Source organism: Argopecten irradians, chromosome 5 (assembly GCF_041381155.1).
Source record: "Argopecten irradians isolate NY chromosome 5, Ai_NY, whole genome shotgun sequence".
Taxonomy (NCBI): Eukaryota; Metazoa; Mollusca; class Bivalvia; order Pectinida; family Pectinidae; genus Argopecten; species Argopecten irradians.
In genome coordinates this window covers 34,231,006-34,248,164 of record NC_091138.1, presented here as the reverse complement: position 1 = coordinate 34,248,164, position 17,159 = coordinate 34,231,006, and the positions used below count along the sequence as shown (strand labels likewise).

At 37.7% G+C, this 17,159-nt stretch overlaps 1 protein-coding gene across 5 annotated transcripts in view; it reads right to left on the bottom strand.

Moving 5' to 3' along the window:
- Positions 1-17,159, bottom strand: part of LOC138323626 (trinucleotide repeat-containing gene 6C protein-like) — a 38,410-nt gene that overhangs the window by 3,297 nt on the left and 17,954 nt on the right. The window contains exons 1-15 of one of the 5 annotated variants that reach the window (XM_069268363.1): positions 12,510-12,785; positions 11,294-11,359; positions 11,021-11,080; positions 10,365-10,402; positions 9,943-10,021; positions 9,632-9,674; positions 9,271-9,354; positions 8,600-8,706; positions 8,217-8,342; positions 4,647-7,024; positions 4,099-4,371; positions 3,290-3,442; positions 2,825-2,914; positions 2,062-2,119; positions 27-1,691 (exon numbers count right to left, since the gene is read on the bottom strand). In XM_069268363.1, the coding sequence (XP_069124464.1) occupies positions 27-1,691; positions 2,062-2,119; positions 2,825-2,914; positions 3,290-3,442; positions 4,099-4,371; positions 4,647-7,024; positions 8,217-8,342; positions 8,600-8,609 (4,753 nt within the window). In that variant the 5' untranslated portion in view covers positions 8,610-8,706; positions 9,271-9,354; positions 9,632-9,674; ... (3 more) ...; positions 11,294-11,359; positions 12,510-12,785. Of the gene's footprint in view, positions 1-26; positions 1,692-2,061; positions 2,120-2,824; positions 2,915-3,289; positions 3,443-4,098; positions 4,372-4,646; positions 7,025-8,216; positions 8,343-8,599; positions 8,707-9,270; positions 9,355-9,631; positions 9,675-9,942; positions 10,022-10,364; positions 10,403-11,020; positions 11,081-11,293; positions 11,360-12,509; positions 12,786-17,159 lie in introns of those variants that run through there. The other 4 variants (XM_069268365.1, XM_069268366.1, XM_069268364.1 and 1 more) reach the window with 4 other exon arrangements.

Here is a 17,159-nt window from a genome sequence, read left to right as displayed (position 1 = left end):
TAGGATGACCGACACAACGTACTGACCTGTACCAGCCCAGGAATGCTGTCGGTTGACTCCTCCAGGCCAGTTTCCTCCCTGTTTGTTCTGCTGCATCAGTCCTGGTGGGGGACGAGAGGCATTCTTTGGAAGAGGAACGCCCCAGACTTCATTGGAGAAAGAGGTTGGAATGACATTGTCTACACCACTCCAGGATCTTCCAATTTGTTGTGGGTTCTTGGTTGACCACGAAGGAGACTCAGATGTACTTGGACTGGTTTTCGTTAGAGAGGATAGGTCATCTTCCTTTGGAGTACTGAGACTGTAGGAGCGTGAGTAGCTTCCTGGTGTGATATGTGGGTCATCTTCAACACTTTTAGCAGAAATACCCTGCCATGGCTTACCTGGTACAAACTCTGGAATGGAGTCGTTGAGGTTCAATGTTGAGCTAGCGGAGGTTGATACTTTTGAAAAATCCTTTCCAGCTTCTAACGCAGCGGAATCCTTACCAGTAGGCATCTGGCTACTAGTGGTGATAGAACTACTGGAGGTTCCTATGGCACTTGGCCAATTCTCAGAGGAGGATGAGACAGTTGGCATGTTGGACCATGTGGGATCTCCTCCAAGATTGGCTAGACCCAGGTCTCCATAACGGAGGTTTGGGGTGGATTGAGACTGGTGTATATTGGGTTTTGACCCAACAGCTTTGTTGAGAGCACCATTTTCGGTGGGCTGAGTAGTTGCAGTAGCAGGGACACTCTCCGAAGAGCTGACAGGAGTACCATCTTTTTCAGATGTTGAACGTCTCCACTGACTAAGCTTGGATTGCGGTTGTGGCTGACTTGTAGAAATGGCAAGGTTATTCAGGTCTGATGGCAGGGTATTCATTGAATCAGCTTCCTGCTGAGAGAGAGTACCGGCAGGTGTATTTTGAGGCATAGCAGTTGGAGTCTGTTGTTGTTGAGAAGGCTTCATCAGCACTTTTTGTGCGTCTGAAATTTGGCGTTGCAAATGGAGTATTTGCTGTTTTATGGCGTTGATTTTTGTGTTGATTGAGTCGAGTTGCTGTCGTTGTACCATAGGATTCTGGCCCATCTTGTTCTGCTGCAGAAGCTGTTGCATGGTGATATGTGACTGTAGACTCTGCTGATGCTGCAACAGCTGCTGTAGCATAATCAACAATGGAGGTGGCAGCTGTTGATTCAGCAACTGGGGACTGATGAGACCAGCTTTTACAGCTAAGTGGAGCTGCTGGAGGATTTGTTGTTGTGCCATTTGTTGTTGGACAGCAGCTTGATTAGGAGGGGGAATGGACCCACGTGCTACCATACCCTGAGTTGGAGGGGGCATTGGAGGGGGAGCACTCATAGTTTGCTGCTGGACTTTGAACTTTTCTTGAATGTGTCTTTGTTGCTGTGGCATTATAATACTGGGATTCAAATTTTGACTAGATTGTGTCAGACTAGGTCCCTTCATAGAATTTGCAATGAACTGATTTGGTATTTGAGATTGAGCATTTGGAAAAGGAGTATTTTGCATGGAATTAATATTAGGCACAAATGGATTGCTTTCCGACTGAGTATCTGATATGTCATTATGATCTGTTGCACCTATGTCCATCCCAGGCAGTTTGGGCTTTGCACCATCTGGATGGAAAACATCCATATCGTCTCTTTTCACAAAACTAGCACCTTTTTGTTTGTAGAGATCAGCTGCAATAAAGCAAAATAATAAAACATGAAAAACTTCCGTCCTTTTTTATGCATTTAGACTAAAATGATAAGACATAAATTAAACATTAACATGATGACTAAATATAGACTTTGCAATGTGCCAAACCATTTGCTTTTTTGCAATAAAATTTGTTGAAATTGAAATTGAAACATGAACATGCATACTAAATTACCACTAATTATGCAAAAAGACTACAGCTAATTTGAAAATTACATACAATGTTTTCATAAATATAGTAAAACTTCAATATTCAAATAGTTCAAGCTGTATAGACTAGAATATAACTTCATGAATTATTATCTAGTTTTTTGTTTTAATAAATTTGCAAACAATGAATATTTATATTACCAAGTGCATGATTCAAACTCATGTTGTTGTTGATCAATGCATGTTGGGCTTCATCCTTCTGCAAAAAAAATAAACAGTTCTTCGTGAAATGGACTCGAAAAATATTTTCTTTGAAAAGGAAAAGTTGATAAATGGTAGCTTTGCAAGCAATTTTTTTTCCAGTTTTGTGTAAAACCGAGCTTCCAGTTTTGTGTAAAACCGAGCTTCATTCCAATGTTTGTCGTTTCTCGAATTTGATCCACAGTATTCCTGGGGTTACTATCACTGTCATATCATCCACCCCTGGACTAATTCGGACATTTCAAAAGAAGAAAACTGACCAATCAATAAAAGAGTGCAATGCTCAACTTCACAGCATTCAGTTTTGCTATTACTAGTCCAGAAGTGGACTGGCTTAACAATAGTGATAAAAATCCTTAGAATATTGTAGATAGTATTGATCAATCGAGGAATATTTTAAATAATTGGAACATTAGCAAATATCTGGTCACATGTCATAATAAGGAATGATTATGACAGCAGCTGTAAAGAATGCTCTTTTGCATATATCTACATGAAGACACCTAAATTGCATCATGTATTTCCATTATGTTATGTCCCATCCTGTTTCAATATTATATTTGGTCGAAATAAATTAGTTATGGATTTATGCCATGCTAAGAACCAACATTTCAGTAACTAAAATTTTATGAAATAATGAACGATTCTGACACTCTTTTTTCAAATATCAACAATCAATATAAATATCAATATAATGACTAACCTGAAAGCCCATCTCCATTAGCTGTTGCAGCAGTCTGCTGCGCATCTGTGGCTGGTTCCCACTACCTGGGAATCGGCTTGTAGCACCACCCTGAAAAGATCGACATCCACGTTAACAATACATGTTCTTGACGAGTTGCATACATTTATTTGTTTTAACATGTCAGGTTAAGAGGGTGGAAGAAATCCTAAACAAGTCCGGGGTCAATTATTTGCAATGATTATTTAAAAGTAAAAGTAGTACTTTCATGCAATCTCTTTGTATTATTAGTCCATTTTTGGTAACAGTGCAAGTATTATTTAATAACAATGAAACATTTAAATGCATATACATAATTATAAAAAAAAATTTTCTTGAAATTTTGCAGCCTACAACATTCATATATAATGTGGTAATGATTATTGAATAATGTTGTTGAAGATAGAAGAGAAAGAGAGTGAAAGAGTATAATAAAAGTGTCCTTACTGAATTTATTACCTTTACAAGATTCCTCCTCCCGAACTTCCAACCTGTAGCACTACTCCAGGAAGAGTTGTTTTCCTGAGTAGTATCGTTCCATGTGCCCATGTCAGCATCGTCATAATTGGTAGAACCATCCTCGTTCCACATCATATCATCCTGTAGAAACAAATATTAGTATCAACTGCAGTTAAACAACACTGCAACCATATGAAGAGTTCACCAGCAACATTCAATGGAAACTGTAGCAGCTCATCTTCTATGGCATCCAGTGGACAGGTGGTAAATTGAAAGTGAATAAATCAAATAGCAATAATATATCAATATGTATGTTTCTCTTACCTGATTTCCAAGTTATTGCTCCAGAGGAGAGGAACCTTATGACTTGGGCAATATAAGCCACTTACTTTTTCTAAGTTTTTGACATCAATTTTTAAGAGACCCATTATCAATTTTATCTATCAGAATATCTTAGCCACTCAGTTAGAACAAATCAAAACCATTCACACCTGGTTACATTATACTCCTTTTTTTAAAAACAAAATTGTCTCAAAACTCCAGAAAATTACAAAACATTTTCCAACCCAAAAACAGCATTCCTAGATGATGCCCATTTCCAAGAATGGGAAAAGCATCAACTGTGAAACAAAACATTAATGAAACAATAAACTGAACTGATGTTAATATAAATTAAGTATGGCATTAATTAAGCTGTGCAAGTTAGAGGTGCTGGGCTCGGGAATGGGGTGAGGTGAGCTTCAGGCTGGCCTAGCCTCAACTTCGTTTGTAACCCTGCCCACAAACTAATTACTTACCTTCCTATTATCAGACTGGTTCCAGATCATGTCTTTCTCGCCCCAGTTGAAGGATTTTGAACTAGAGCCGGATGGGTCAGGTGGGTTGTTCCAATACATGTCAGCCCCGTCCGGCCCCACCCAGCTGGAGAGGGAGGTGGAGGATGGTTTGGGATTGCCAATTCTTACCTTTCGTTCATTGGGGTTCCATTCTTCTCCCCAGCTGGAGGATGAGGACGAGGTTGATTGCTTGGGGTTCCACTGACTTGTTTCGCCCCAACCACCAGCTCGAGCCTGCAGAAGACAAGCCAATTGAAATGCCTGCTATCTGCTGTATATATATGGCTCAAGTTATTATAAAAGAAATGTCAATTATACTGTTACAAGTACAAACTGCTGACTGTTTTCGAAAACAGATCATCAGCTAAATATTCAAAGGTATCATCACTCATTCATCAGTTAAAACAGTCAGATTTACAAGAGACAGTTTTTTTTTAATACAATACCACAGCACTGCTTTCCCTTCCTTTGATGTAAAGTTGGACAATCAAATTTATAATTTTGCTCACCTGTTGCGGTTGGTTCCCTCCCCAGCGGCTGCCATCGTCTCCTTTCATGCTTGGTGGTGGTGGTTCCCCCCATCCAGAAGCTTGTCCAGGTTGAGGTGGTGGTGGTTTATTACTGCGGTTCCACTCATCTGGGCGACCTTGCATTCCACCAGGCATACTGGTCGGCATACCTGCCGGCATTCCTCCAGGCATTCCACCTGGCATACCACCAGGCATTCCACTAGGCATGGGTCCAGGCATCCCACCTGGCATTCCGCCTGGCATCCCAGCCTGCATGCCAGGCATGGGCATCATGTTAGGATTATTTTGTGAATTTGGTGTATTTGGAGTATTTTGTTGATTTGGAGGAGCATTCCAGTTGCTGGGGGGCTTTTGCATATGTCCAGCAGTGCTGTTCCAAAGTGAAGTGCCATCATCCACTTCCCTTCTTCCCTTCGTTGTCTCACCCCAGGTAGATATTGTTCCAGGAGGCTCGCCGGTGTTTCCCCATGATCCAACTTCCACTTTGTTTCCCCACTGACCAGATGCTTGCTGACTAGCTTCATTACCACCAGGCCCTCCCCACTGTCCTGTAACAGGTTTCTCTGGCTTAGTTGCTCCCCAGTTACCAGCGTCTCTCGGTTTCGGTGGGCCAGTCCAAGACTTAGGATCAGTTCTACTTGCATCCCACTGCGCAGTTTGAGGATTAGGACGAGGCATAGCACCAGGAGGAACACCACCAGGCGGAGCACCACCGGGCGGAGCACTACCCGGAGGTCCCCCAGTAGGAGGACAGCTACCTGGAGGGCCATTCCAAGCAGGTGCATTGTCTTTGCTGGCTTCCCATATTGCAGTTCCACGGTTGTTGTCCCACATATTGCTGTTGGGGTTCTTTTCAGTTGTAGCAGGAGGAGGTTTCCTTTGTGTCTTTGGTGCTTGACTCATGTCCCACGCGGTATCTTGGCGAACAGGACGCTGACCCCATCCATCATGACTATCTATTGCACGCTGAAATTCAATGTCAATAGGAGCACTTTCCTGTTGTTGCTGAGTCTGCACCGTATTTTCGTTAGAAGCACTTGGATTTGATGAAGCATTGGAGGGATTGGTAGTAAGGCCTTTCCCAGCTGCCTCGGCCCATGAGGAAGGCTGAGATCTGGGTGGATCTTGATTTTGCCCCGCACCTTGAGTTGCTCCAGGCCACTGTTGCGGAGGCCCTTGTTTAGAAGTAGGAGTTGTGTCCCACTGACTCCCACTGGAGGGTACAGAATTTCCCCAGTCACCACTGGAGCTCGGATTTCCAGACCAACCATCTGGAACTTTGGCATCTCCTTCGACAGGTGGTGCTCCCCATCCACCAGCAGCAGAGTCGCTTGACTTGATTTGTCCATTATTGCCACTGCCCTTGCCTGCATTAGCTGCATCGCCACCAGCATTATTAGCACTTCCTTGAGACTGGGGTCCCGAGCCAATAGAACCCCATGCCAACTCCGCCTGAGACTTCGATGAAAATACTGATGATGCAGACATGCCATGAATACTTTGAAATGCACTATTAGAACTACCCTGCTGCAGTGGTTGCTGCTGTGCCGACATTACTGAACTGTTTTTTTGCCCTGGTTGAGACACAGAAGCAGAGCCAGATGTCTGAGGTCCATTGGGTTGAAGAGCACCACTGCCCATCTGTCCTTGCATAAAGTTACCATTACCACCGTTACCACCACCAACTATGGTTCGGGGTGTTGATTGCTGTACTTGCACTGCACTTTGTGGCCTGTTCCCTCCTTGATTTTGACTAACTGCCTGGGGGAGGGCCCCAGGAGCAGCACCACCAACACCCCATCCACTCGCAGTCGTTCGAGACACAGCGGTGGAGCTTTGGACACTTTTCAGATTCATTTGGTTTGAGAAGTCACTACTAGCTGTGCTTTGCACATTAAATCCTTGGTTATTCGAAGAAAGACTTGTAGAGAGTGGGCTTGTCCAGCTCATTGAACTGTTGCAGCTCACAGAGCTGATATTGGCCGCTGAGGAATTGGGTATGCCTATTCCACCACTCCAGGTGCTGGAATCCATTCCGTTAAAGTTGGATGTTGTGCTCCATAAACTGGATGTACTCTGATTATGAATGGCACTTGGACCTGAAGTTTTGTCATGTGTCTGGCCTTGATTACTCGAAACAGATATCACAGATCCTGATTTCACAGAGGCATTGTCATCACCATTCTCAGAAGTACTCTCAGAATTGTCACCTCCAATAGATGGCCAGGCCTCTTTATCATTACGGTCTACTATTATGTTTGGTTTGGGAGGTTGCTGCCAATCTGACACTTGACCTAAATCTTGTGCGTTTCCCCAGTTTGAAGTATCGTGTACAGTTCCGTTTGCAGCAGCTGTGCCTTCAATAAAAACCAAAAGAAACAAATTACTCATTAAATCTACAAAAAAAATGACCAATTTCGAAAGTAAATAACTCAACAGACAAGAACTTCTTTTTTCTTTATAGCAAAACGATCAACGTTCCCCACATGACCCCCTATAAAACATTAACATTAATAACAATGATCAACTCATAAAAGTTGATTGACCGATATGTCTATAAATAGATAGGGAAGTTCCGAACCAGAGCACCATAGCTTCATAGTTATTTAAGTGTTTGAATGCAACATAATTGTAACACATTTTCATCATACATTGCGAATACATTGTTGGAGCTGCAAAAACAAACACCTAATGATAAGAGCGGTGTTTGTATTTAGACAGCACGTCAGCAAGTCGTTCTATGAAAACTACAGTACAATGATGCATTTGCCATCCTCTATCTGGAAATCAGGACAAACATTTCTGGTAATATATCCTGAAATAAATATTTAGATATTTATGGGACAATTAAAATTAAAATTTGTACATATACAGGAAAAAACCCAGTTCTAATGGAAATTAGATCAGTCGGTTTTACTGTGATATGCCAGAAAAGCCCATAATGGTGAAATGAGTGTGAAAAGTTCACACTCGTTCGCTGTCCGCCATTACACATTGTGGTTGAACATCTTGTATGCCGAACCCTGTCCCTTGATCGTAGAGTAATGCTACTTTTGTCTAGAACTGCTCAAATCGCTCGGACAATAGTGTGTTTACCTTATTAGGTGAATTGTCTTGCCTAAAAAATCATTTTATCACCTTCTCAGTGGTTATGTAGTTCATTTGTTTGATGTGCGTGACTTTGTCTCTGGTATGGGTACAGCGTACATATTGTACCTGTTTAATCGTATTGATCAACAATTTGTAATTACAACGGTATCAATTAAAATACTAAACAATAACGTGGAATTCGTCAATATTTTATGTTATATGTTTCATACGAAATGTAGAACAATATATTTATGCCATATTTTGCTTCTTGGTTATATAAAAGAAATTAGCCTGAGTGAATTGTCCCTTTAACACTATTGACTGTTGTATATCTTTTCAACTATTGTTTGTAAATAAAAACCAAGTAAAATAATAAAACAATTGCAGCATTTTGAACACTGTCGATACATGGATCAACCTCATCAAAATTGTATATTATAACATAGAGTCCGGACTTACCAGCTACTGTTCCGGTCCAACCACTACCAGACGCAGGAGGGCCCTGACTCCAGCCTCCGTCATCTGCATTTGATCCTGTTCCCCAACTTCCTCCAGCATTCCACTGAGCCCCATGAGGTTTACTCACTGCAATTATAAATTTACCCATTAATTTCATTATCTTGACAATCAAATGTATTCATTATGAATTGTATCAGTTACACATCCTCCAACTTTAATCATCAGACCTTGAGTCAGTCCTATAAAATGAAACAAGTTGCCTTTATCAGTTGATCTTTATTAAATGTATACCACTATACCTTCAACACTGATTTGGGATTAACATTCAACGCCGACCTAAAATCGAGATTAACATTTCTTTTTCATGACTGAAATCTGTTTACCTTCTTGCATCTCCCCGAGAATTTGGCACTTTTTATGATATCAGTCAATTCGTTGATTAGAGGCAATGACTACCTCTTGCTTCAGCACTCCTGCCGGTTCTGAGGAACTGTAATACAAAACAAACACTATTATGAATGAAATTCATAACTAATGCTAACAACTCTCATCTCATCATTTGGAAGTTAAGTATTTAATGATTTTTGATTTTTTTTTGTGCTAACAGAATATGGAAACTGCAAATGTGTAATTTTTTTGGTGCTAACAACAGAATATATGGAAACTGCAAATATGTATATATATACAATGAAGTATTTAACCCATTCACTTCTGATTCAGATCCTTTATTTTGTTTAAGTTTTAGAACTTATCGCAATATATAAACATTTACATAGTAATACATAATAAGACATAAAAACATTTTTCACATTACAAAACTATATATATTTCACATACATTCACACCAACCAATAACACTGAGGACACACTTGATCTACTCTTTAATTCAAAAGCAGTCAATAATGAATTTTCAGGGGAGAATGAGTCAATACCCCTGATAAAGAAACACATTTTCTAATACCCAGAAAGGGCAAGGATTTTCATATTTTGCTAGAACTTAAAATTAAGAATTCTGACAGCAGTCTTTTCTCTTTATGTATTTTTTAACATTTACCTTTATCAATGGAAATAAATCCAACTTTTGAAGGATCAGTGTCCTAGTGGATCTATATTTGTTCACCAATGGGGTTTCCTTGATCTGAAATAGATAGTTACCAGATAAATTTTTTCACAATGATAATGCTGATTAAAATGAAGTACAAATCATGGAAATTTGATGATACTTGGGAACTGAACAAGTTTTATTTAATCTCCTGTAATTATCATTTAGTAATGTGCTTTTTGTAGTTGGTGGGTTTCTGAGCGAGTTTGGCAGACACATCACATTTCTATTCTGTACCTGTTTACATATCTGTATGGCAAGTCAACTTTGTGGGGAAAAAAACCCGGTAAAACTCATCAACAGTATTTCATACCTTTCTCATTGAACCCAGCAGGTTAGCTTGTCTGTAAAATATCCTGCAGATAAACAGATATAAAATGCATTACTCATTATGCATCACCATTACATATCTAGTATTCTTTCACTGATAATATAAACTATTTAAACAGTTCTTGATAATGTAAATGAACAGTAGTTTTCGTTTATTTACTGATTATATAACCATTAAACAAGATCCTTTTTATATTCATTCATTTCTTAATATATTTAAAACAATTGTACAAAGTGTTTCCTTAGGACAAGGAGCACTTCAATTTCAAGAAATGAATTTCATTGCCTTCTTACCTTTGTTTGATATAAAATGCTGAATTAGCTATAAATATTTAAGAACAGATATGTTACACAACCACAGGCAGCAACTAATCTGGAATGGAGAAGAGAAATAGAAACATACAGATTTCACTATGACCACTGAATGTAAAGAAATTTATTTAATACATTTTGGGGTCCGTATTTTCCAAAAGAATACAGTTGAATCATGCAATAGCTTACATTCTGAATACATAATTCACTTTAATTTTATTTAGACATTTGATTTTCTGACGGCTGTTTCATCATTTTTCAGTTATTGTTTTGCCATCATGCCAAACTTCCATACATTTACAGTATCATATATTTTTGACCTCACAAAATGTTACTTGACCTAACATTGTAGAATTTTACATGTTGTGTCATAAAACGACTGGTCTTTACACTTCATCACTTACCTCATATAAATAGTATGAGCTTCAGTTTTGATATGAATCTGAAAGTCAACAAGAGGTTCAATATCAAAATTTAGTCCTCTTTAATTATTCATTTCTTTATCTCAAAAACACAACCAAGTTCAACAAAGGAATTGGAAGTAGTCTATTGACATTTTTTTTTAAATTTTGTTAAAGATGCTCCACTGCCGACAGAGCATAAATGATATTAATCATTTGAACAATAATTGGTGTTTAATCGTGTACATATATGCCTAATTAACACAAAAAATAATATAAAATAATTTATTTCGCCTTTAGTGCATGCGCAATCAGTACTTAATTCCATATAGGATATAGTGTCACGGAATTTTTTCGGGATGCAATTAATTATTTTTCATATTTTTAACTTGAAGTAAAATTAGAAGCTCAAACTTTTCAATGGTGTTAATGGTGTAAAGTAAGTAACTTTTGTAACAGAAGAAAAATACTAAATCGTCTGCTCCTGTTTTTTATAGTGAAAAAATACCATTTGTCAGCGGTGGAGCATCTTTAATTAAATCAGTTTATATATATTTTTTTTTTAATTATGTTAATAAAATCTGTTTATATATATAATTGATGAATTAAGATTGCATATGTTTTGATAGTTAATTATCTTTCTTTATGAAATGACTTACCTGAGATTATGGTAATAGGCAGTGATAATATCTTACACAATTTGGCAATTAAGTTTCACTCTGCAAAGGAAGAAAAAGACATGTTAAAATGTGCTATGATTTTTTTCAATAAGAGATTTATTATTTTAACATGAATAAGCCACTTTCAAACTTCATAAATCCCTTTCCATTAGTTCATATATATATGAGCATTGACTATAAAAATTGATATAAAATTAAAATTTAATATTGACATAAGATTACATATTATTTTCAATTTCAAACTTTATTTACCTTAGAGTACAGGTAGTCACAATGAAAGATTAAGGCAAGATGAATGTTAAGATCTTTGGATGACAGCTGAAACAAAAAAGAATCATGTCTAAATTAAATGTGCAACTAATGTTTACTTCAAGCAATTATGAGTCAATGACAACAGGTAAATGTTTTCATCAGTAAATCAGCAGTTGTACCTGTGTGATAAAATTTCAAAATTTTGAAATAAATACTACTCCTAGACTCTGTTATATTTTAAAAGCATGCATAATGCTATCCAGTAAATAATAAATTAAGTTCATGCAAGTCTGAAAAACAAACACGGTGAATCAATAATGCAAAATCACAAAGTCTAGGAACATGTGAACAATGACATCTCTACAATAACATACACTGTCATTATGCTATAGGCCAATTAGTAGATCTTGATTTGCAACACATTTTGAAGTTTATTAAATTTGCGCAATGCACAACAATAAACCATGAATTCTGTAGCAATGATCACCGTTCAGGCTACAAGTAAAATATGAGGTTTATAGATTATGATAGGACCCCGAAGGTAATGTATACACAAGTTTCCCTAATGCGTGTTCATAATTTTTACATCGACATCCAACTGGCCCCAGTCGTGGTATTTAAAATCCCCGACGTCACTAAGAGAACGCACAATGAAATACAAACTCAACAACATTATGCTGATGAAACGAATTTGTACATAAATGAGGTTACAAAAGCGTAGGAAAAGCAGTAAAAGTGTCGGCTGCAATCCAAATTCATAATAATTTCTCGCACCAGACTGGTGAGACAGCCACCATCTTGAATTTTTAATGTCGCCGGCAGCCATTACTCTGATGAGGCAAAATGGCTGCCAAAATATTAGTGTAATCGCCGACTTGTTTCGTTTGAAAACACGCTAAACATATGTGCAACGGAGATATGCATTGTCACGAAACATACATATTGGATATATTTATTAAATGACAAACTTCAAATTGCACGAAACACCCGATTATTCAGGGCAATGAAAGACACGCCAATAAACACTGAAGCTACGCGATTGAACCTTGACCGATTTTCCCAGCTGAAAAGATTCCCCATGTCCAAATATGATTGAATAACATACGAAATAGATTTCTAAGCATTTTCGCATAAAGGTAAATAAACATCTAAAATGAAATTTACAATAGCTTGTAGCAAACGGTACGGATAACGCCGACAAACAATGTACACCTACCTTGGATGTGTTCGGAATGAAAATTCAATGGCGACTTTCCTGGGCGATGGTTTGAACCCGAGAAAGATTGCACATATCACAGTAACCGCTTACGGAATATACAGCCTAATGGACACGAAATTGAGTATGTACATAGCACCGGAGATGAGGCATGTTTATAGCCAAAATTTAAGAACTTTTCGTCGTTTTCAGTTCTAAAAGGCCTGCTCACAGGCCGACATAGGCAGCAGGCTCATTACAGAGCTGGTTGGTTGTAGGTTAACACACGTTTATTGCGCATGCGCGTGGTCACATGATTTATATACTGAAAACTAAGCAATGCAGACAGAGCAAGTGCCCGACGCACTTTACCAATATTTTCTTCGTAGTTGGTTAACGCCGGAGTGAGACAGGTTTCGCAGCATGTTATTTTTATCATTTGTCATACTCAAGATATGTTATACAATTTCTTTTGTATTTATAATAGACCTAGTCAATTTTAATTTATTCTTCAGAATATCTTATTTTTTGGGGTGCATTGTTATCTTGGATATAGCCTTAGACATTTTTATTTTGCCATCTGCGCATTTTTAATCGATTGTTTTATATTTTTTAAGTCTTTTTCATTGAAATATAATTGGATGCATACTGCATTTCCAAGTCAAATCGTTTACCTTCAAAATAGTTAACATTCGCTCATTGTAGCTAGCCACTTATCACAATTCTTACTTCACACATATAAGCAGTGCACTTTCACTTATTCACCCTGCCAGTTAGCTACCTCATGTAAAATTAGGATGATCATAATAAAAACATTTTTAATTCCTTCAATATATATATATAGGGCCTAGGTGAATTAGTCTGCTAAACCTGCCTATATTATTATTACCTTTAGGTTTTAAAAAAATATTTGCCTAACATATATATATATATATATATATTTGGCAAAAAAAAAAAAAAAAAAAAAGCCTGATAATATAGGGAGGTTTAGTGGACTATAGGTGAATAAGTTGCATAATATCTAGACACTATATATATAAGTTTCTTACATGGCATGAAATGAAATTTTCACCAGGGTTGTATAACGTGTTCAAAGTCTACTGCCAGTATTTTAATCACAGGTACTTATTAAAAGGCTGCATGCTCTATTAATAATACAGTTATGTTTTATTTCATACTGACAGATAATATTGTAGTCATAACAGCTGTACATGCCAATGTTTTAAATTCTGGAACATGGTTAAAACAGAGTTGTCATTTTGATGTTTTGCTTAAATTCATATATTATTTCTTTGATAAAGAGATGAATGTTCTTTGAATAGCATTAAAACTTTTTTTTTTTTTTTTCAAAGATTGGACATCTTTAACAATGATTTAAACAAAATATCTACCAACATTAGCTGCAATGACTTAGCTATAATCTCCGTAGCCAGAAAGTATATTAGATTGGGTACGTATATTTACCCTACTATCCATTTATACCCATCAGAAAAGTCTGGTTATAATTTCAATTTAAGTTTTATGGTCTATCACTTTCGCTCTTTTTGTCATAGTAAAAACTGTTTAAGTGTTATACATATTTTTCTCCGTTTGTCTGAGTTTTAAACTTTCTAATTTTACCACTTTTACCACTGGAAGTATTTTAAATTATAAAAGTAAAATATCTTTTTAACGTGTACACGTGAACAAGAGGCCCAGAGGGCCTGTATCGCTCACCTGGTTTGTAATGCCAAGTTATGTTCTGAATACAGGTTTATTGTTTCTTTTCTGAAGGAATTTTCATATTAACCTCTAAATCCCCTATTGGGCCCCACCCCTCCTGCCCCCAGGGAATCAGAGCCAAAATTTATACAAATTCTGTTCCCCTTCCCCCAAGGATGTTTATGGCCAAATTTGGTCACAATCCAGCAAAGCTTTAGGACTTGTAGCGATTTATAGGATTTACCTCTTTTGCCCCTATTGGGCCCCACCCGTCCTGCCCACGGGGTTCAGAGCCAAAATTTGTACTAGTTCTGTTCCCCTTCGCCCAAGGATTTTTGTGGCTAAGTTTGGTTACAATCCATGCAGAACTCTAGGACAAGTAGCGATTTAAAGGATTTACCTCTATTTCCCCTATTGGGCCCTGCCCCTCCTGCCTCCAGGGGGTCAGAGCCAAAATTTATACAAGTTCTGTTCCCCATCCACCAAGGATGTTTGTGGCCAAATTTGGTTACAATTCATGTAGAACTCTATGACTAGTAGCGATTTAAAGGATTTACCTCTATTTCCCCTATTGGGCCCCGCCCCTCCTGCCCCCGGGGGACCAGAGCCAAAATTTATACAAGTTCTGTTCCCCCTCCCCCAAGGATGTTTGTGGCCAAATTTGGTTACAATCCATGCAGAACTCTATGACTAGTAGCAATTTAAAGGAAATGTTGACGGACAGACGGACGACGGACGCCGCGCCATGACATAAGCTTCGAGCCAGGTGAGCTAAAAATTAAATAGGCTCAAAAGAGACGCCGCCCCATGACATAAGCTTCAAGCCAGGTGAGCTAAAAATTAAATAGGCTCAAAAGAGGTCAAATCATTCCAAATTCTTCCGAACATCGTCATGACAATCTCAAAGTAACATGAGAGTTGTGAAACCAAGAGAAATGTCAACTTTTTCCTAAACAAAACATGTGGTCGACCTCAGCAGACTTGATCTACAGAGAAAATAATGCTCGCACATTACAATATTTGATACACACAATATTGAATTATGGCAATGTGTGAATTAGATGTTTCAAATACTCGCTCTGTGGACATATACCAGCACGATTTGCTCATATTAATTAGAACGAAAACATAAACAAACACATGTGCACTTACACTAGTTACATGAATCACCACATGCAGGACGTGTGGACGTCAGTCACGTGATACGATTTTGAATTCCGACAAAACCCGAAGGTACTGAACATGGCGGTTATTGAAGCGTTATAGTAAAAACCAGGAATATATGATCCCTAGATTTTGGCTCTCTTATAGGCTGACATATGGTTCTGTGGAGCTAAATCATCAATATGTACATGTCCATGTTCAAATATCAAATGTTAAAACAACATATTGTTTCAGTGAAAATTACAAGAAATACAACTTTACAGAGATTGTTCACAGGTACTTCAACAGCATACAATATCATAACGCATATTATCATCATATAAATATGAAAATTTTGACCAGTACTTTAATGTGCTACTGGCAGATGCCTATACTGCATACACAGGCTAGTGTCTGTGAAAAAGGTACAGTGGCTGCAGTTCTTATTTTGCAACTTTAGTCTAGATCTACAGGGTGGGGTACAGAGCCCTTGATTGACTATAGCAATAAGGTATCATCTGAGCTGTTTTGGACCTGTAATAATTGTAAGAATTGTTCATTCAATATTAAGTTCAAAAACTGATACTTTTTCAATATTCTAATTACGGTGGTCTTCCTCTCGCAGGAAAAACACAAATGTATGAGTCCCACAAATGACTGTGACCATGACCTTCATCAGCAACAACAGAAAATGTACCAGCTATACTTTGTGTAATGATATTACTGCTATATATATAAATGAGAATAAGATGGTCACTGACAAAGAATTAACCACTTGCATCTACAGTGAATCATTGCACAGCGATGCCAACTTATGAAGCACATCATAGAGAAATAGCCTTGTATTCAAAGTACACACGGGTTCACAGTTGTACTGTTTTCTATATACTGCAACATTACATACATAATCACACCTGCAATTTGGCATCCAGCTCACATTCCACGCTTTTACATTTGGCATGGGTCATTAGTTTGAAATACTAATAAAAACTTATGACATAGAGGCACTATACATGTTACTTCGCTGTGGACTGCCGTATGTATGATATATACTGTAAGGGTAGCTATATAGCTATACATGTACAGCTCCCAACGAAACATAGCCAGACGACTGGCATACGGCCAGACGTGGTGAGACCACTATGGAGTATATTCTCAAACTAAAACCACACAGCTATTTCAGCCACTTACCTAATACATAACTACCACAGGTATATATACTGTGTTGTTTACCTTCGAATGTATACTAACTACATGGGGTATATATATGTGTGTATACCACATATAGACCACAAATCAGATATACTAGTATTAGGTGTACAAGTAGAGTCATTTATGATAAAACACAAGTCCCATAGACATGTATAGGAAAGGTATTTTTACACAAGACGGCTTCAATCTACCCAATAACAACTCTTAATTATGACAAACACCCAATGAGATGTTCCCATTGACAAATTATAATTAGGACTTCCGGTAGTACTGTTGTAACCATAATTAGCAACCTAGCAAGTCTAAAAAGCTAATTTTTACCCACTAAATGTACTCTTTATATTGTACAGAATTCAAGTTCTCAGTGAAATATGTTTCTATATTTGAAATTAATAAATATATGATATATCCTGATCTGATGACATTCCTGGTCAAATGATATCTAGCTTAGTACTAGATAGACCATACCAACACTTCCACAGCAATGTGGCAGGGATACTGGACATGATGGGTGTTTATCAAGAGAAATACAGTAATAAAGTAATTTGTTGAGTATTAAAACATTAAATCCTTAAACTTAATCAGCCGACCATATTCAAAAATTACCAAAATGAT